Source organism: Neopelma chrysocephalum, unplaced genomic scaffold (assembly GCF_003984885.1).
Source record: "Neopelma chrysocephalum unplaced genomic scaffold, ASM398488v2 Primary Assembly neopelma1_23, whole genome shotgun sequence".
NCBI lineage: Eukaryota > Metazoa > Chordata > Aves > Passeriformes > Pipridae > Neopelma > Neopelma chrysocephalum.
In genome coordinates, this window is record NW_020897691.1 from 37,688,524 (window position 1) to 37,710,099 (window position 21,576).

Consider the following 21,576-nt stretch of genomic DNA (forward strand, 5'->3'; position numbering starts at 1 on the left):
GCACTGAGTTGCTGGCTGTCCAGTAGAAATTCCCAGCTGACACAAAACACAGACAGCAAGTAAAATTTGGGGTTTGAGGTTGTTGGCAGCACCTAAACATCAAATCTATGAACCAAATGCCTTCTGTGAGGTTGTAAATAGTCATACCTGAACAGTTTTAGCCATAGCAGACAAGGGACTAGACTTTTAAAAGTCTGTCACTTCCTAAACTATTCCTGTATACTTCCAGAAACAAACCAATTGTTTGTTTATTAAATGAACCTCACTCTTGAAAACTGGAAAGGACAGAAAGCTTTGCTCCTAAAATCAAGATCCCTTTGATTACAAACCTCCTATTATAAATATCCAAAATACCTGGAAATACACGATTCCACGTAACCACAGAGTAGAGGGAGACTGTGTCCCCCACCCAAGAGACACAAATTTCCCTCACAAAAAGTCTCATCCTACCCAGGCTCAGAAGCTGGTGATGCAGAGTGTGGCATTACCTTCTTTCTCTGTCACAGGCAGCCTGTGTAACTCTGTTAGGTATAATCAAAGGTTTACAGGTATTTAAATACCTAACTCCCACTGACTTCAGAGGCAAGCAAGGTCCTCATAACTTTGAGGATCCGAGTCTGTGCCCCTCGGGATTATATCTGGTAAACCAAGGAAACAAAAAACAATTTACAACAGAGTATAACCGTATGGTGATCACGCCACAAATTGCCATTCACTGCAATAGTGTAGGAATCAAGCACATCCTGGACAATGCATAAAATACCTGATTTTGAAACTGATTTCTTTGTTATATAGCTCTTTCACTGCTATTCAACTATTGGCACAAAAAGTCACAGACAAGTTGTGAAAAGTAATTTCAATTACATCCACAATCCAAACATTACAGAGAAAATGAGGGCTATCGTGAGCTTAATTGGACTTCACATAAATGCCGAAAAGCCCTCCCCGAGTACTTTTCATTTCCTGTTGGCAGGAAGCACAAATTTGAGAATGAGATGAAGAAAACACACACTTTCTACGTGATGCAAAAATCTGAATTAGAATGTACTCAATAAACTATCGTGCTTAGCTTTCATTCCAGTTTCCTGCAGAACTTTGCACAGTGAGCACCACAGCTGCTTGCTGTCTTGGCAGCATCAGAGATAGCTTCTGGGGTGCCCTTCTGTTTTCATACTCCATTACTGTGAAACAAGCCAGCAACAGTATGCTGTGCCAGGCAGAATGCAGTGAACTGTCAGGGATCCTGCTCGAATGCTGCAACGTATCCAGAACCCTAAGCAGTGACCAGGACTCCAGCTCAACTATTTTACATTTCATTTATAGCTTTTCCTTGGGTATTGTAAAAATAAATGGAAGATAATGATGAAGTAAACAGCCCCCTTTCCAAGGACAATACTTCAAAAGGCATATGATCTGCCTTCAAAAACTCCTAAGGATGATTCATGTGATGATCCATGCAGTAACTAAAATGCTAGCTAATTCTCAAAGGAAAATATTTCAGTTAATTAATTTACTTTTTTTTTTCAATTTGTAGCATTTGTTTAGCTTGATTCATATCACATCTCCAGTTTTGAGGCAAAATCATAAACCATTGCATTGGCACAACTATGGGTGTGATAAACACTATCAGGAAGTGGGAGGGAGTAGATTAAGTAGTGAAATTCCCATTGTCCTCAAATGTTCTTACCAGAGGAACTACAATGTGGAGTGGCACACTGTGTCTGGGACTTACCCCTGGCCACAGCATATACGTGGCCTTCACACAAATCTATACCAGATTTCTACCTGGTTTCGTGAATTTGTCAATCATAATATTCCATTTGCCTGATCTGCACCAGTAGGTGTGTATATGTGAAGGGTGCGTGAAGTCCAGGCATTCCAAGTCCAGGCACAAGATGCAGATGTTGAACTTAAGTTTTGTGTGGCTTTGGCTGAATTCCCTTTCAATTAGAGATAATGAGCTGGAAAAGAACTTAACTGACAAAAAGCAGCTGAGTTGTGTGCTTTGAGTTAAATACACGCTAAATATAACACGAGATGCATAATATCCCTACTCTAAAGAAATATGTTTTTACACCATTCTTTTACATATTCCCCATAAATCAACCATCCCTACTTCAGGTTAACTAATGCTTTTTTTGTGAACTTTCCCTCCCTATGCTATGAACACACAGGATAGCTGGGGCATTTCTCAGTTTATGCTCATGCAAGTTGCATTTGGACACAAGCTCATACATGCAGCTGGACAATTTCCCTTCCACCTCCTTCATGGGTTCTGCCTTGTTGCATTATTCTTCATCTTCCTGCCACTGCAATGCTTGGTGTGGAAGCATTACACCTGTCAGGGCTCAGCAAGAATAGCTCTGACTTATCTGAGGCTATTGTTAAGGTAGGGCTTGAGTCAAAAGCTGCTGCTCACCGAAGGAGAGCAGACTGGTAGCTAAAAATGAAGAGGAGAAGGGAATGTCAGTGGTTTGTAAATATTAGTCATGAGATGACTTCTCAGCTTCATTTATTTTGCCTGTAGTTACCTCAAATGCAGTGGGCAGGAAGTCTTTGAGAAGAGCTCAGGAAATTTGACATGCCTGTCAAATGGCATCTTACAATAATCATGGTTATGATTACGGGACTGCTGCATACAGTCAGAAACTAAGGTGTCATGTTTAAGCATATTTCTGTTTTTGTCAGAGAGGTGAAAAGGCAGCACCGAGGGGCCGTGAGAATGGGTTAGAGAGCTGGACAACAGAGTAAGAAGAGGCATAAACAAGCACAGAGCCATCCACACCAACTCCCATATTAATGGCATGTAAAGGAGACCATCATCAGAGACACTGGCTCACTTGCCAGAAAACCCTGGGAGGCACAAAGCAACTGCAGGGCTGTTCAACACTGGTGAGGCTGATGCTAACCTTCTGAGAGCATGCTGAAGAGGAAGTGTGTCCCATCACAGCAGTACTGCACAGCTCACCAAAGAAGGAAGTTCAGCATGGCATTATGCTTGCTAAAGGCCTTCATACACAAGACTACTGACGTTGCTAGGATAACTGCAAGTCAACAATGTCTGCTGGTTTTATGGTATGCAAGTTTAATTCTTTAACTTTAGGAGGAGTATGAAGTTCTGCTCTGCTATTGAACTTACAATTTATGGTCGAAGGCAACCAGGATGGCTAGGTTTCTTGTAGGATTCGTCATCCAGGGCAACACTTGTCCTGCTCCGAGGAATGCCTTGAACACCTCTGCAGCAACAACAGGTATATCCTCTCTCTGTAAATCACCTTAGATTTTTATCACAGATTTAACTGCTCAAATGTGTGTCTTATAGATCAGAAAGCAGCGTCACAATTGAATTATCAACTTTGACACTCATTCAGTAACAATTTAATTTTTCTTCAAGAATGGGACACCCTATAGGACTCTTGGGTTCCCTTGAAACATCTCAAAGCCAAGACAAAGAACGTGATTTCTGCAAAATGCTGTGATAATCCAATGCCTTGTATGAATCAATGGCACAGAAATTAACAGACCAACATACCTGTTGATATACCACTGTCGCTCTACAGCAGTGTTTTAAAGGTCATTATTTGCCATGGTTAACTATCTAAGTATCTAAGTTAACTATCTAAGTATTTTGGTGGCTCTGAAAGCAGAATGCTTTACAACAGAATACATTTACATGTATCAATATCCTCTTTAGCTTAAAAGTGTATTGGAGTTTTGAGGTTACCATACCAGAAATGCTGGTGGCAACATTTCTCAGGCCTCTAATAACTTCTGCTGTTAGCTGCTTCTAGATGCTAATATTATTGTGTCCTTAAATTATTTTGAGCAAACAATACTTGACTGCAATTCTAATTTGTCATTAGGATTTTTTTTTCTAAATTATTTAGCCAAAAATATCTAAATGCTATTCCTCTGTATCTTTCAAAGAACATCAATACCAAATGTGCTTACCACAGATCTTAGGCAACCCTTGACGCATGCGTTTAGAGTGGTGCTCCCTTCAGTCTGGCTCCAAAGTTAAAGCATCTGAAGTGTAAATTGTGTGTGACACAGCCAAGGAAACCCACTTTACTTTAACCTTGTTAATGGCGAGCCAGATGGAACTGCTGAGGCCACCCATTGTTCGGGCTTGCATTTTTGTGTAATGCCATGGTGTAGGTCTGTAGGGCCTCATGAATTCCTCTCCTCTGAATATATACTGTGCCGTTGAAGGCACTGAAAGGATCAAGCTCTGCTCTGAGAGCAGCTGGCTTTGTATTTTTTTAATGGTTGTTAGCAGCAGCAGCAGGTCCATTCTACTCCCCTATTCTCCCCGTGCCCTTCTTAAAATCCTGATCTGTCGGTTCTTGAGGGAAACCAAACCCTAACTCTGACCTATGTAGCAGATCATACATTACCTCAGGTTCACTGCCCCAAATATTCACCAAAAGTCTGATTCTCTCTCCCTTACGGCCTCAGACCCTGCCTCAGCAGTTCTTAGTCACACGTATAATCATCACTGACTTTATCAACACTCAGGTTATAATTTCTTTCCTACTAAAGCCAGGTAACACGTGACTGCATAATTTTTGTTCATGATCATCGTCTTCTGAAAATTTGATCAAATTTCCCTGTCTTGATCTCTTTAGTGCCCTTAGGATGAAAATGGAAGCAAGAGGAGTTTCAGTAGGGACAGCCCACAGGAGATGACTCAGACTGAGAAATAAGGGGATGCTTGCAAGTTGTTACACACCAAGGCCCATTTGTACAGTGCTTGTGATGTGGCAGATGATGCCTCACAATGCCTGTGCCATGATGCAGCATCGTTCCAGTTGTGGTGCAAGATATTGTAATTTTGGGAGAGGAGAGTACTGTTTTCCTGGTCTACTCCAGCTGTGGTACGTGCTGTTCTGAACAGGATGAGAAAAGCACAAAGCTATCCCTCCAGCCCTTCCTCTCCAATGGGTCTGCCATCAGGAAACAAAACTGCACCTCAAAAAAAGGAGGCTGCAGCCAGAAATTACTGAATTGTACCACCAAGCACCAAACAGTGTGTCTCTTTGCCAGAGGACTTTGACATGCTGCTCCTGAAAACAGTGCAGTTGCATAACTTGTAATGGCATTAGAGGGGTGCTGCAAACAGTTACTTATTGTTACTGAAACTACACAGAGGCTTTTGCAACACTGAGGCTGATCAGGCTATTAAAAGAGCTTAGAAGCCATAATCAATACTTTAGAGCAAATTCCCTGACCTGTTCAAAGTGACTTGCTTTTGCACTACACTGGCTGAACGAGGAAGGGGAGGAAATCCCACTACCAGATCCGACATGCTACTTATTGAAATATATTATATCCCCGCCATTCCCAGCTGGTCTGTGTGCCTTTAGGAAGAGAAGTCATCAAGCATCTGAAGCTTAGCAGCACTGAGCCTGCTCTAGCACAAACTGGAGTAAGGCGTCAAGGACCTGACAGTTTCTGTTATCTTCTTTCCCCAAACTGCTCTAGATCTGTCAGGAAGAGCAGCTTCCACCATCCTACATGATCCCCAAACTCAGAAAAGTGCCAGTCAAACTCCTTCCTGGGGTTCCTACAGCCTGACAGAAAAGCTTTGGGGCAACCATGGCTGGCTGCAAAAGGGGAAGACCAATCAACCCAAATGTTCCCCAATGACCAAGGGGAACCACAGCAGACACACCAGCAGGAAAGGCAGGACATGATAATCTCTGTTTTCCCCCACAAATGTCAAGTTTAAATTCTGTCCATCACCCCTTTATCTTTTACATAAATAGTAGGGTGCAACTTAGGAAAGTTATTTTTAACTTGAATATTTCTTTAATTTGGTTGTCCTTAAAGACTGCCTAGATGGTATGAGGTCGCTCAGTGGGAGACACTGCGCAAGGCACAGCACTTTTATACTCACTGTGTTGTTAAAAACATTTCTAATTCCAAATAATAAATTATAGGGGAGCATGGAGAGGTTAAAACCAAGTGAAGCTCTTGGGCTCAGTAAACTATTTTTTACCAATTTCAGAGTTCATGTGGTAGACCTTCTTTTAACTGATAAATTTTCCTTGCACATTGTAACAGATCCTTTTTGAAGATAAGACTACTTTTAGTACATTTCCATCATCTAAGAAAATAATCTAATTAATAAAATACCAGACAAGGTACAATAATAAAAATAAAGAACAATTTGCAACTGATAAACTAACATTGCGCTTCATCCACTTCTTATAATTTTCCCATGTCTTCCCAGGATACAAGGCTGTCATACATATTTTGAGATTGGACTGGATTGATTGCCATTGCCTGCAGTTCTAATGTCCTTTTTTCATGAGCATTCTTTAGTCCTAAGTCCATATCCCAAAGTAAAAGCTGTTAATAACCCTGGACTGATGTGACGCTCAGTACTTTAGCACCCTAGGATGGAGATTATACGCCCCCCTTGATTTCAGCATGTTAATCTTCCTTGAAGCTTTGTTTCTTTCAGAGGCAGCTGTCTGCATTTCCATATCTTACCCTGCCTCTTGCCACCAGAGTTTAAATCACATACGTATCAGTTAGAAAAAATAGCTGCAAAATTATTTTTCCTATGAAGCCTTGTAGGATTAATTAGTTCAGCTAGTAACTTTCCTCCAATGATGATGATAAGAAGAAAACCATGAGCCATCTTATATAAAGGGAAGTCATCAATAAACCAGGACTTTAGTTGCCAGTACCACACTGTGTACAAAAGGAACACTGAATAACATTAATATCACTGTAGAGCTTTACCATAAATTAATATCTTAAAAATGACCTGATTGTTTGTTTGGTTTTTTAAGACACCTGTTTAACTTTCTTGGTAACTGAGGGTGATTAAAAGATCTGCAGTAAAACTAATTTGCTATCTCGACATTGCAAAATAATTTTATAACTTACTTTTATACTTGATCAGCATTTATGAATGCTTTGAAAACTCACTGATTCCTAGAAAAGACTAGGAAAATATGCATATCTGGAAATATCAGGGAATATATGTTTTCCTTTTTTTGGAAGCCTGGAAAACACAACATTGAGTGGTTTGTATACTGAATTTTACCAAGTTACTGACACTTAGGTCTACCTTTCAGCATTACAGTACTACTAACTTTAAGTGCCGATTTTATGTAATCCATCCCATTTAGTGAGAAAATTTCCTGTGAAGAACTGTCATTAAGAAACGTGAAACAGTAACTTCTTGTGTATGACGTAAAAACACTCTATGATGCATGTGGTAAAATCAGATGGAAAGAATATGGTTTCTGCTACTGTATGTGAAGTTTATGTTAGTCTTTAGCTTGTCTCAGAGAAAGCAGGCTATAATTTTAGTGCATTTAAGTTCAAAGTAAAACTCTGAGACTGTAACACACTTAAGATAATATGATTGATGTGAAATAGCAAAACACTACAACAGGAAATGCTAATTTTAGTACATATTGCCAATTGTCTTCACATCATTCACAGCACTTCAAACTAATGCAACAGAAGCGGGAAAAAAAATTAAACAGATTGCTTAGCAGAAGCTGGCAGGGAAGGAAGAGAGCTGTGATGACACCACAAGCTGACTCCTCCAAGCCTATTGCTTGCATTTTGCAAGTTTTGAGGAGCAGCTGCGGAAAGGCAGGAAGGGAACTGAGAAATGACCACTGCATATATGCTGCTCTGCCATACTAAAACTAGAAGTTAACACTGAATTGAGCCTAATCACTGCATCTTTGAAAGGCTGCTCTCCAACCCCACAGGGATGTCAGGCACAGAGCTGAGGAAAGCTGCTTACCTTCCCAGTCAGTCACCAACTTTCTGATACTGTACAGTTTCATAGACAAGCTAATGGTGTTGTGGCACCAAAGCATCTAAAATAGGTATGATTGCTTTTCGCATCCTGTTTTCTTTCCCTGGCCAGGAAAACCACAAGCTGCAGCCCTGTGAAAACCACAGACTCTCGTTCTTCTGGGGAACTGTGTGCAGTGGGATCTGATACTTCAGATCTGCCTGGCAGTCTGACAGCAGAAGCTCAAATAGAAAAGACCTTGCCTGGCACATTCCCCAAACTCTCTGCGAGGTCTTGCTGATGCCTAATTACACCTCTGGCCTTTTGGAGGCCAAACCCAACTCCCTGCTGGGTTTTGTGTTCCTGACACTTTCTTCCCGTGAACCCCGCTGGCTCTTAAATCACCACCTGCCACCAGTGAGGGCAGACTTTGTATCACTCTTACTACAGGGTCCAAAAAGCTGCCGCCACGTTGCAGGGAATGTCTCTGCCACATTGAGCAGAGAGCACAACATGTTTCATGCAGAGCTGCCAGTAGGGTTTCTTACTCCAGATAAACCCACCGAATCCAGAGCTGTTACCAAGAGTCATTCCCGACTCTGTCACCTCTCTATCCATTTGTTTCTCAGTACCTTTTTTTGCTGCAGGAGTAGTTTTTTCTCAGTTAAAACTCCTTGAACTGGTTCTCTGTGGAATTAGATCACCACCAGTGACCCTGCGAGGAGAGGACCACAATGCTGGTTGGGGGTGCAGGGGGGCCACAGCCCCCCATATTTTGAGGCTGTACCCTGACAGAGACCTGATTTCAGAGTCAGGTAGCAGCATCCATTTCTTTTAAAGTCACAGTTTCCCTGCAGGAAAAAATAGTAAATAGGGACTCAGTCTGTTAACACTGTCCAGAACCTAGGAGATTCCCATTTCTTCAGCTTGTATAGCACAATGCAGAAAAATCAACAACAGCTAAAAAACCTCATATGCTTTACACTTCACCCCAGAGCAGCATTGCTTTCTGAAATTAGAATTCTTTTCAATGGTACCCCTCTAACACGCTGAAAGGCATTATTTGTCAGCCATACACACAAAAAATATCTGATGGATTGTGAAACACAGTTCTGGCTCAAGAATTTTGCTGCAACTGGTGGGGAGAGTTTTGTTAACCAGACATAGTTAAACACCAGCTGTGTGTCCCCAGGGAGTTTCAGCATGTAACAAGGAAAGCCCCAAAACCCATCTATGTATTTATGGACACAGGCAGGAGATACAGAACCAGTTGCTGGAAGTTTATACTCTAGATATTCTGTATCTATGATTTACAAGCACATACAAAGGGAAAAAAAATCTCAGGATGTTCAATGCCTACAATAACCTAGATGTACTCATCTACTGCACATTTACGAACACTTATTGATGCAAAAAAATTTTAAGTTAACTAGCAAATATGAAGGAATCTGTCTTGAATCCCCCTTGAGAATGAGTATGGCCTGGGGTTGGGCCCAGGCCATATCTGTAGCTTCTCCGTTTTTGACTTTCTTCCAGAGAGACTTTTTTCCCTTGAAGAAAGAAACTGCAGCATATGCAGAATTAACTTACTGGCACATTCTGCCAAACAGGTCTCTAGGGCTGTGTCTATTCCAGCATATTCAGGAGAATACTCCTGGCCATGTTGCTTGATCTCAGCAGTCTCAGCCTGTGGGTGTGTTTAGCAGTGTCATGAGTGCTGCCTGTCTGAAAACCAAGAGGGGAAATTTTACAAGTGTCTGTCTTTTCTCAGAGAGCACCGTGCAGCCCATCCACTACCAGGAGGGGCCACCCTGGACTCCAGGCATAGCACACCCACAGGGAGCCTGGCTGTCAGTGCTAAGCCACTGCCCCACCAGATTCCAGTGCAGCTGGAATGAAGCTGTGGCACATGCCTTCATTTGTGCTGGCTTTCACAGATAATACACATCCCAGGAACAGAGTGTCTGGGCCCCCTGGGCAGGTACAACAGGGTGAACACCCAACCAGCCCTGGCAAAGAGCTGTACCCCAGTCAAGCAGAGCCCTGCCCAGCCATGCACCCTGGACCACAAGTGCAAAGCACTCAGCTACAATCTATGCTGTTCTCTGTCTCTTGATCAGCTTGCAGCTGATCCATATTTGGTATTCCACTTCCTCTGAATCATGTGATATATGCAGTTTAAAGCTTCTCTATTGCTCACCTTTTCCTGGGGGGAAAATAGGCTCAAAAGGAAAGTGAGCACTACAGCCTGCCTGATTCGGGGCAAAAGTATGCTGAAGACCTGTCTGCAGGCACTGGTAATCATCAGTCCACAGAAAGCATCAGGTCAGAAGCAGACCTGCCTCCGTCTGCCATGAAGAGGTGAATGCTGCTCACCTGCCACTTCTCTATTCAGTCAGCCCATCCCACAAACTACCTAGTTCATAACCAGCAATCCCTTTCACCAAATTTCCTTCCCATCTCACGTTCATCTCACCCCCACCTTCACTTCAATCCTGATTCTGCTTCTATTTGTCACTTTTAGCTTTTACATACTGGTAGGAATGAACAATTTCAGAGGTCACAGCTGGCTACTTCAAGGAAATAAGGATTTTTAAACTGATGGACTATTGTTTAATAAACCAGTGCCTTTTTTTGAAAAAACCCCACCATATTTGTCTTAAATAATAGTAATAAAAAAGACACATAAGCCTGTCTCTGTGGAATGTTTGTTTTTTTTTAACTAAATGAGAATCCGCTTTAAGAAAACATTTCCAAGTTAAATGAAAATGGATTTATATGCCACACACAAACTGCAGTGCTCTACAACGTAACAAAATATGCAAGCTTAAGCAAATTTACCACCTGCTACCATAGAAGGGGAACATGGTGGTATCCCATTCACAACAGAGCATCTCATTATAGCAGTCAGATGTTTCACTACAGTGATTAGTGTGCATATGCATACAGTGTCACAATTAATTTCCAGTACTAATACCACCTTCCTATACTTATTCACTTACAGTCTCAAAAAGAATCTGTAATGCAAGAATTTTTTGCACTTTTATGAAAACTCTCAACTGACCTTCTTACACGGGCAAACTGTAGATGATAAAAGGGCACGTCATGACATTGTTATTCTGCTGTTATCTGGCCTAATGAGAACAAGCTAACACAGCTACATTGGTACAGCTTCATTTTGTCTAATATCTCATACTGCAAAAGAGGAATACGTAAAACAATGCACTCTAGGATGTGCCATCAAAGACAACCAGGTGAAAGGAGCACATGCGGTGGCCACACTGACTACATAGACACAGATAGGGGACTGTTGGCTGGTTAGAGGAAGATATCCTACCAACGTAGAGCATGAAGCATCTTTTAGGAGAAGCCAGTCAACACAGCATCTTAGCTACCAGCAACTGCAACAAACTAAACTGAGGTACAAAGCCAGGATTCTTCACATTCCACAGTGTCACTTTATTACATGACTAGTCACTTTATTACATGACTACTTGGCCATATTGATCAACATAACTGGTCTACTCTGGCCTCCAATCGGGAGGTCTGGAGACACACTATCCATAACGCTGCTGCTTCTTTTGAGAAAGCACGCAGGATCACTCTTGAGGAGAAAAGACAACGCAGAAAGAATCGTGTCTTGCCGATACCACCTAAGGAGTCTTTCTGCTGTGCCTTTTGCAACCGGACGTGTCTATCTCGTATTGGCCTTTTTAGCCACCAGCGCACTTGTAGTAAATGTGGGTAGAGTCCTTCCCAAATCTTCGTTCGCAAAGCCTAGCCATGATGACTTGTACCAAGCTCACCTGGCTGAAGTTGGGCACAGAGAGAGAGGATCACTGTCACCATAAGAAAGAAGCACTAATAGTTCCTGTTAATTTTACCCCGCAATTATAAATTATGTTTGGTGGGGGTTTTTTTGTAATTGAGGAGGTCACCAACATGCACTGAACTGATCTCTTATTAAGTCATCTTCCTTTTGGTACCCACTTTCTTCAAGGCAGCTGAGGCAATCTTTTATAAATTTATTGTATACACAATTATGCATATACTATATATGTATATACAATACATGTATACAACAATTTAATATATTTTTTTCTCCTGACAATTAAGGTCAATCTTCTATAAAATCATCTTAACATTATACTGGTGTAAAGACTTATTATTATGACAAATTCAAAAGCTTTAAAACTTGACTCATTCATATTTTATGCAAGAATTAAGCAAGAAATATGGGTCATTAAGAAAAATTACATAGAGCGGCTTAGAGATATTACTATATACTTCTAAAGATTTTATGGATAGCTATCACCTGAAGGATCTCATAGACATTCACATTCACCTGGCAGTTGGAAACAACTACAGCCACCACTTACAGAGAAAACCAACATGCTTTTTTTGCTGGCTTCTCATTCAAATTGGCAGCTAGAAACACATGAGGAACACATACCCCAATAGTCCCTTAAACAAAAAAGGCTACCAATAATCCAGATTTCTGAAAGTCTCTGAACTCAACTGCATTACTACAAAAGGTATTTTCTGATGGGTTCTTATTTTGAAAAGGAGGGGGGCAGTGCAGGCTAAACCCTAGAAAGCAAAGCAGAAGTAATAATCTCTTTATGGCAGTTCACAGTAAGGAAGTGACTCAGCTGAGGCAAATTAGAGCACATTTGGAGACACTGATTCCAAGAGCACTGGGGGCTTGCAGTCAGGAATCTGGTGCAGCTGCACTGCCAGAAATTTTAACCTTCACAAACACATAAGCCTGAAAATATTATCTGCAGTAATTCTAATCAGTTTTGTCTAGCTCTGCAGTGTTTTTTGTTGTGAAAAGAACATATGAGGGAACTGGGGAAATACTCTCTAGCTATTTCTCACAAAGATCAAGCAAAAATAAAGTAGGGTTTCATCATAAGAAGTCAAATGTAATTTCTAAGTAACTCAAAAATTGCATTATAATTCTTTGAGTTTTGAATTACCCCTCCTGCAAACTCAGCAAGCAGTCTACTCTGCCCTGCAAGCTACTGCACATAAAACTTGGAGACAGTTCTTAGTACATTTAAAACTGATGTAATAATAACTAAAGGATGAAAAACCTCCAGCACCCTGCTCTCCACTAGACCTATCTGTAGATCTCAGATATCTCTAGACTACTTTTAGAGGGTAAGCAAAAGATATTAAGAAAAGCAGGCTTGTGGACAGGATGCTTGAATCATCAAACATCATGAAACAAGAGGATATACACCCCCAACACAAATCCTGGATTTAAAAATTTGTGTGTACCACTGCTCTCTAATAATTCAAATAGCCAAGAATTACAATTACTATTGTAATTAAAAATGGCAGTGATTTTAAGTATTATATGTATTAAAAAGGATTGCATTGAAGAGTTTACTATCTAAACACACAGAAGAGAGGAAAGGTATAGAAATGGCTTAGGCAAAAAAGAAAGTTGTCTTAAGTCATGTCAGGCACACTGTCTTGGTAGTTGCTTAACTTTTTTTCTGTATTAATTAATACATTCTCTGTTTCTTCAAAAGGATTCACGTGTTCTCAAAAGTGGGTAAACAAAAACATTCTGTAAAGCAGAACTAGCTCTCCGTCCATCAATTATTTAACCACAGAGAGTGCTGACAAGCAAGAATCCTAGAATGGCTGATCAGAAGCTACCCCATTTTAACCCAAAAATTAAAACAGGGAACAGATCTCCAAGATACAATAGCTGTCAGGGTTGGTTCTGCCCCAGTAAATGCTGTTTCCCTATGCCTGTGGTACTCCCAGGGACGCAGAGCTAGTTGTGCTAGTTAGTTGTGCTAGCTAGTTGTGCCAGTACCAGCGAGAATGCAGGACACATCCAGTAGCAGTAGTACCACCAGGACCGTGAAGCACAGCCAGCCATGGCCACCTGTGCAGCTGGTAGAGCTTCTCCAGCCAACCCAATGAAATGGCAGGAAGGAAACAAAGCAGTGGCTGCATCCGTGGGAACAGTCCACGGGCTGCTGCAGTTCACAACAGCTCCACCTGCTTTCCCTTCTTTTCCTTCCATGAAAGAGGAAGAAATTATGATGATAATTTTGCTCAATTTTCCCTCTGGTGCAAATCAGGGCTAAAAGTTGCAAAAAGAAGGTTTTAACCTTCAGAGGAATAGTTTGGAAATTTATAAGCTTGCAAAAGGCTTTAAATCTCATATCCTTCACTATCAAAAGAACAATAATAACATGTGGAGGTTAGACTGAGGGTTACAGATGGCTGTCTGCTTGAGTTTAGCTGTATTATAGTACTGTAATTTAATTAGTAGCCATACCTATAGAAGTACTATAATCCATACACTGTTAATGAGAACCTGAGCTGAGAGGTATCTGCAACTTTCGCTGCTAGGTAGGTTTGCAAGCTGAAACACTAGTTTGGCTTTTGCCAATGATACTGATTTGCACTTTAAACGACCAAGACAAAGACGTGATTGTTTACACAGATCCTTGAACTTGCATAATTGTTCAGATGTGGGAAGGTGTCTTTTTCTAGATAATAACGTCTTTGAAATCAATGTACAGATGAAAGATGAAGTTGTCACTCTTCTAAAAACACACACTAATGAATTTTGAACTATGTCAGACAAGAACAAACAGACAATGCTGTCTTTTCTTCTAAGTCAATTTATAATCTATAAAAGAACATTTATTGGTCAAAAATTTGTATGGGAAAGGAATTTACATTTGAAAAGCTGAAACAAAAAGAGATGCTTACACATGATTTTAAGCACTGGAGTTGGAAAATTTTAATACGGGAATAAGTCTTCTGTTGTACTGAGAGCACCTGTATTCTCCAATGACAGCAAAGGATCTTCAGCAGACCACAAGCAAGATTCAGGTTCCACAGCACTTACTATTGCTGCTTGTAAGAAATACAGCTAATTAAGTGCATACAGACTATATGATCAGATTCTGAGTTATCTTTAAAATGTTGCCGAAAAGCATTTAGTAAACAAAATACATAGTGCATCTATACTGAAGAGTCATTATGTTTCTCCAATAAAAAAAATTCTTCAGCGTTAATGTTCTCAAATAATATAAATTGCTTGCGTCAACAAACACAGCACAATTAGCTTGTTACCCTTAAACTGAGTTTAAAATAAGCAAATTGTTTGATGACTTTGATGTTTTCCACCCAAAATGTGCTGGCTAATTTTTCCATTCCAGTTCCCATTCCAATCTTTTAACTGCCTTAATCTCCTGCCCTCAGATGTTGACCTCCTAAGAACAGAGGTCATAGGTTAGCACAGGCAGACCTCAAAAGATCTGGACTATCAATTCATGCCTGAAAGATTTCTCTTCCACAAAAGAACCACTAATAAAGCAAATTCCAAAATCTAGCTCCACCGGCTGCATAAAATGTAAACTTGTTGATAAGTTACATTCATAAATGTTCTAAAAAGATTGGATCTAAACAGTCTGAATTAATTTCTGCAGGATACAAAAATAAACCAATGGCATTGACATGGAATAATGACTGAACTTCAAAGATAAAAAAGGAAAGCTCTACACAGGGGAGAATTAAGAGTCGGCATCTTTAACCACAGACATGTATGTTTTAAATGTTTCTAATCTCTACATTTGAAAGTACCATTTTTCCACACTAGGCATTTGTAAACACAATTTGTTTTCTTGTGAGGGTGAAAGTATGAGATTAACTAACTCAGAAAATGAAACAGCACCAGTTTATACAAATTTTACTGATTATTAGTGAGACTACTACCTCATTTTATTGCAATAATCAGCCATACAACAGATTCCTTGCTGCTTGTTTGGTCAGTGAGCATACAGCTCTCATTAAGAAAAACGCCAGCTGTTTCTTTTCTATGTATAAAAGAAATATATAAAATTGTAAAGGAGAAAGATAACTTCAGGAGGCTCCAGGGAGTTAGAAATCCAGGGATAACAAGAACAAAAACATTTGATAAAATTATTTCTGAGCTCCAAATAAAACTTGTATGTTACACAATGCACACAAGGGCAAAAATTCTAGAAGTGAAGTGATAGTCCCACATTTAATAACATAAAATCACATTGAACTAGTTAATAACAAGTAAATTAAAACACTGAGAATTCTTGCTTGACTTAGAAAATAAAGTGCTTATCACATTTTAAGTAATTATTAGAAGGAGATGTAGGTACATATTTCTAGCAGTTATTATTTGAGCAGCTAGCCATGATTCTCCAAAAAATATACTGAAGCACGAAAATTTGAAAAAATGAGTCTGATCAACAGGAAATTAAAGATTTTTCATGTACTTACTAGAATGAAGTGATTTATAAAAACTAACTCAAGAAAAGAATGTAAATAAAATGAAACCTTTAAAATGGTAAATTACTAGGCTTACATCTGAGCTACACACAACTTCTAATCCTATTGCAACTATTGATGATCGCTTCTCATTGATGGAAGAAGTAACGCTGCATAATCCCCTAGTACAACTCATTATGCAGACACAGACTTACACACAGTCTCTATTGTTTTACGTTATTAGTTTAGCACATCAAAAAGGCAGAGAAACTAATTTTAAACACTAGCAAATCTGAAACTGAATTTGGAGCACAACTATTTCAGCTTTCTATATTGGTGAAAATATATCCATTTATCATTGAAAAAAATCAAAGCATTCTGGTTAAACTTTGATGCAAAGGCTGTTGCAAAATTAACTGAGCAGTCTGTCGTTTACTATTGTTTTCAGAGCTGACTGAAGTAAATTAAATGTTTAGCATTTAAATTGTCCAACAGTTAAAAGAGTAAAACTCCAAGTGACTTCTAGGCTAAAGAAAGTCATTCAGCATAAGACCAGTGCAATTTAAATCAATTTTTGTACTTTCACCTATTCATTGTAAAAGCTCTAGTGCCAGGAGACTCAACACCCAATAAGATTATAAATGAGTGGAGATCAAAGAAAAGAAATTGTTTAGCTCATTCCCATATTTCATAGTGAACCTTCACAACTCTTCCTTCCTTAACCATTCTATGAGTCTGTTACTGAGCAAACCCAGCTCCCTCTTCTCAAACGCCAAGCTCAGCTCGCTATTCCTCCAGCTCAGCCAGTCACCTTGGCTCCTTCTTGCGCACATATGTGCAACTTTTTCCTTGAAACCAGTCTCTTCATCCTTGTCCTGCAGTGTCACATTACAGTTTCAAACAAAAACTAGTCCAAATCTCCTAGCTAGTGAGAGGAGCATGCATGCTAATTTCTACAAATCCCATTATCTACAAATTCAGCATTCAAAAGAGAAGGAAACTATTTACACTGTAGTAACAGCCTGTGAACTAACATTTGAGTTCTATACGATCTTTTCTCATTTGCTGTAAAAAATGTAAGTTATTGTATTATTCTTCTTTGGCCTACTCAATTCAATGCTTGAACACACCACTAATTCCAGCTAAATCTTGAACACAAGAAGTATTGACTTTGGGGCTTTCACTAAGATCTCTTAACACATTACAAATATTAGTTACTTTGACATGTCTCTATGAAATTGTGTGGTTTCATTGTCTCAATGAAATGCACAGTATTCTGGAGCATAAGAAAAAAAGCCAAAATAATTATCCAAGGGAGCCTTATTCTAGGTGCCCAATTTGAAATACTAGAGCCCACAGACCACTTACTATTTTATAGCACCTGATACATTTAGGGCAAAGCTCAAACTCACCAACTCCAGATGTCATGTTTGTCACCTGGTAAATGAGGAACATGCAATAAGCAACTACTGGAAAAAGTCCCTCCCAGATCTGCTGGAATCACCACAGTCATCACAAGATTGCAGAGCAGGATCCTGCATCCCACCTATGCCTCAGCTCCCTATGCATTAGCTCTTGACTTGCAGCAATCTTTCAAAATGAAGGAAAATTCAGTTCAATCCCTGATTGTGTCTAAGGGGATTCAGGCTTCTCTGCAGTCCCTGAAGACTGCCTGAACTCCCAGCTTTGAGGTAACCATTTGGAGCCTGAAAAAACTCTTGAGCTTCTCATATTGACACCATTTTCTATGGTCTGTCCTCCCTTACCCACATCCTTTCTCATTCATCTCCTTCCTCATATCCCCTGTGTTTGTGTTTTCATATTCCCGCTCCTTCCTAATCTTCTCCCTACCTTTTGTTCTTGAAGCATTTCTATTTGAGCTGCACTGTCTCTTCACTGAACAGCTTGCCATAACCACAAGAAGCAACTGCAAAGTCCCACTCAGTCTGGCTGCTTCTGGATGGAGGATGCCACATCGCTGTGCAGGGGTGGCTTAAACTGGTACTTTTCCCCTGAAATAAATCTACCTTTCCTGGTGTAAATATTCCCTTAAACCCATGACTTCTTTCAGGACATAGTCTATGTCTTATTACCTGCTTGAAAAGTGCTCTAGCACATTGTAGGTGCACCTTTGGGAATGGGGGGGTGCACAGTGGGAACAGCATTGGCGTGCCTACACCACCACTATGGAGATGACTACCTCTGTGACACATTTCTCTTATATAATGAGCTGGTAAGCTCCTTGGCAAAATAAGATATTGAAGTAAATTCATATTTTAAATGATTCATATTTAAGTAGGTTTGATCTTTAAGTGGCAAGGACAGAAACATGAAGCCACAGCTAATAAAAGAAACAGTTGTAGTGATCTGGAATTATATTACTGCACAGACTTTATTAATTTGAAATTAAAGGGCTCCAGAACTTTTATTCCTTCTGAAGAGCTTCAGATTCGTCAACAGCATTAAATCAGAGGCAATGTTTCAGGAATATCTGATTTAGGAGCTATGCTATAATTAATTTTTCTCCAGCTTTTGAGTTTTTGGTATCTTTTTCAACAGACCAAACTATATAGCAAATTTTTCCATCATCTGGAATCACCATTATAATCTTTCCTCAGTGTTATATATTTATTACACATTTTGAGTATGCTTGTTAGGTGATGCTGGAGTGTAACACATCCAAAAAACCAAAAAAAAAGCAACTGCTTTTCTAAAATAGAAGATTTGGGGTTTAACTATTTACACTAAATATGTTTGTAGTAAAATACAGCATAGACAGCAGGCACCTTTTTAAAAGATAGTTCGTCCTGTGAGCAGGTCTGTTCCCAGTTCATTGATAGCTATAGCATGTCACGTGATCAGAAATCAGCACAGCCTGTAGTCAGGATCAGTATCAACTTACACAGAAATTTCCACAATAGGGGAAATCTTTCCAAATAATGCTCTCTTCCCTACTACTTTGAAAGCACGAGGTTAGGTATTTACTGAGTTGGACCCTGAAAATGTATGTATTTTTTTGTTTATTCTTGTCTACTTGAAAGTAATATATTAGTAAGAAACTAAACAGTGAGAAAGAAATTTGAATTAAGGAAGAAGATGCCAGTTATATTAAGAAGATTTTTTAGAAACAGAAATGATGTTTTGAAAATTATTTACTGAAATACTTCTAACATATACTCTATTGACTTTGTGCATAATCTCTGTTAAACTGAGTAAAGTTCTCAATTCTTTCATGCTTCTAAATTCCTTCAGATATGGGAATCATTACTACAGGTAAGAATGAAATGGGATCATTAGGTATATCAGTACGGGCAAAAGCCTGAATATATGCTGATACTTTAAATGAGAGAGAGCTCATCCCTTGATGAAAGAGAGTGGAAGAGTCAGAAAACACAAGGCCTAAAAGAGACATCCAATTAAAGAAAAATATTCTGCATTCCAGAACAGAGTATGTACTTAAGAAACCCATCTGCTGTGCAGGGACAGCTTTACTCTACCATGAGCCTGCATAAAAACGACACCTTCCTACTCACTTCATCTGTTCCTTGTATGTTTTCAGAATTGTACCTACTTACTTTAGCATCAGACTTGGATTTCTTATTATAAACACTATGAAAAATTTGGGGCCTATCTCTTCTTAACTCTACATGCATACAAACAGATATCAAAGACAACCTTCTTCAGGCTCTACTCTGTTCTTAATACAAGTTTCCAGTCATATTATATTGTTACACACAACTGTAACCATTTCTACACTTTGCCTAAACATGCAAGCATTGATCTTTCAGCTCCGCCTCCTGGCTCCCCACTGTTTGAGCTCCAGAATTAGGCAGGAAGAGAAATCCATTATCTTTTGAGGAAGGCAACTCTCAGTGCTGTATGCTGGATCTGGGGGTAGAAGCTAGTCGTGGTTTGCTGTTTTCTGCCAAATAGTATATGGTCCATAGACACCGGGCGCTGTGGCAGTTGCTTTCTCTTTCATCTCTTAAGCCACCTTCCTTTCATTTTTTCATGCAGAAAATACATGGTCTTGGAGATCTGATTATATTCTCATCAGACTGGACAGACCGAGTCCTGGAAGCACACTGTGTGTTTGTTATGCAGGAGGGCTGTGAAGCTCTCCTGAGCTCTCTTTAAACACAGATGGATGATGTAGATTTTAACAAGGGCTGTCTAATGAATATATGCAGTAACACTTTTCAGAGGCTTCTAACTTAAGACTTGGATGGGTCTGCACAAAGACGAGCAAAGATTAACCTCCTGCCCTAGACTCTGATCCATCTCCAAGCCAGCTTTCAAACCTCCAATCCACAGCACCAAGTGACAGCTATTTTTAAAAGTTACCTACTTTTTAACATTATTAACAAGGCTCTCTGTTTTTCTGGTTTTATCTCACTCTTGGAAAAACACAAAATGTTGCTAAGCCTTCCAAAAAGTTGTCAGCCTGAGAAAAAGAGCAAGGATGAAAAACTTTGTCCCTAACGATTGCAGTCCAAAGATATAACCTTCTTAAAGCTGGAGTAGTACAAAGCTCTCAGGCTCTTTTATTTGTTTGTTTGGTTTTGTTTGTGGGGGTTTTGTTTGCTTGTTTTGTTTATCTAGCAGTGTTCTGCTGTTCCTGTTACAAACAGTTCATACCAGTTTAGTGGTTTATGTGGCACAGTCAGCAAATATAAATCCTAGGATGATGTAAGAAAGCACATCTCAGATTGGTGTTTATCCCCATTCTAGCCTATTGTCTAAATGTGCAAATTGTTAACTGTATAAAACGCTGCACAAATAATATCAGGCTTTGCTTGAGGATCCAAAAGGAAGTTGCATCCAGCAAACTGAGGTACTTAACATTTCATCTAATTGTCTTTTGCAGATTAGTTGTTGATATTGAAGAAATGCTTAAACCAGTAATTGCCAGAGATAGAAGCCAATACCTCCCTATTTTTATAGTCTCTCCTTAAATATATGCCCTTGTTGGAAAAAAGATAGCAGGCCACAGGGACCTCATTTCACATGACAATTTCCTGAAACAGAACAAAATGATGGCAGTCTTTGCATTCTAAGCCTAAGAGGGGGTCTCAGACATCACTGGAAAGAGGAACTAGATATCCAACAAAATCACTATGAAGCAGGAAAAGAGCAAACAATCAAGAAAATGCCCTATGCTTGAAAAATGGAAAAGCAAGAATTAAAATTGGAAGGAAGAAAGTCTTGCCATCTAATACTAGGTGAAGGAGAGTCAGGGAGGAGGTGATCATGTTCTAACTGCTGAAACACCATCCTTGAGTAAGCTCCTTTTGCAAGGCTGTATTTCCAAGAAACTAGTGTAAAAGCCATGCACCTTTTGCCTTATTTCTGTGTCAGCTTCCTCTTCAGAAAAACAGCAGAACTGTGAACACAATCTACCTTGAAGAGGAACAGGAAGATTCCACCCTTTGACAGTGACATGCTGACACCATTTTGTGCCACAGGCTACAACTCCCTGAAGTTTTCATCCGTTTCTCTGGTTGGCTGACTCACTTTGTCTG

At 39.7% G+C, this 21,576-nt stretch overlaps 1 protein-coding gene across 1 annotated transcript in view; it reads right to left on the reverse strand.

Annotated features, from left to right (window-relative positions):
- The window catches only part of LIN28B (lin-28 homolog B), a 95,694-nt gene that overhangs the window by 14,808 nt on the left and 59,310 nt on the right, over positions 1 to 21,576 (reverse strand). The window contains exon 5 of the mRNA XM_027694151.1: positions 489 to 521. Within this exon, the coding sequence (XP_027549952.1) occupies positions 489 to 521 (33 nt within the window). The remainder of the gene's footprint in view (positions 1 to 488; positions 522 to 21,576) is intronic.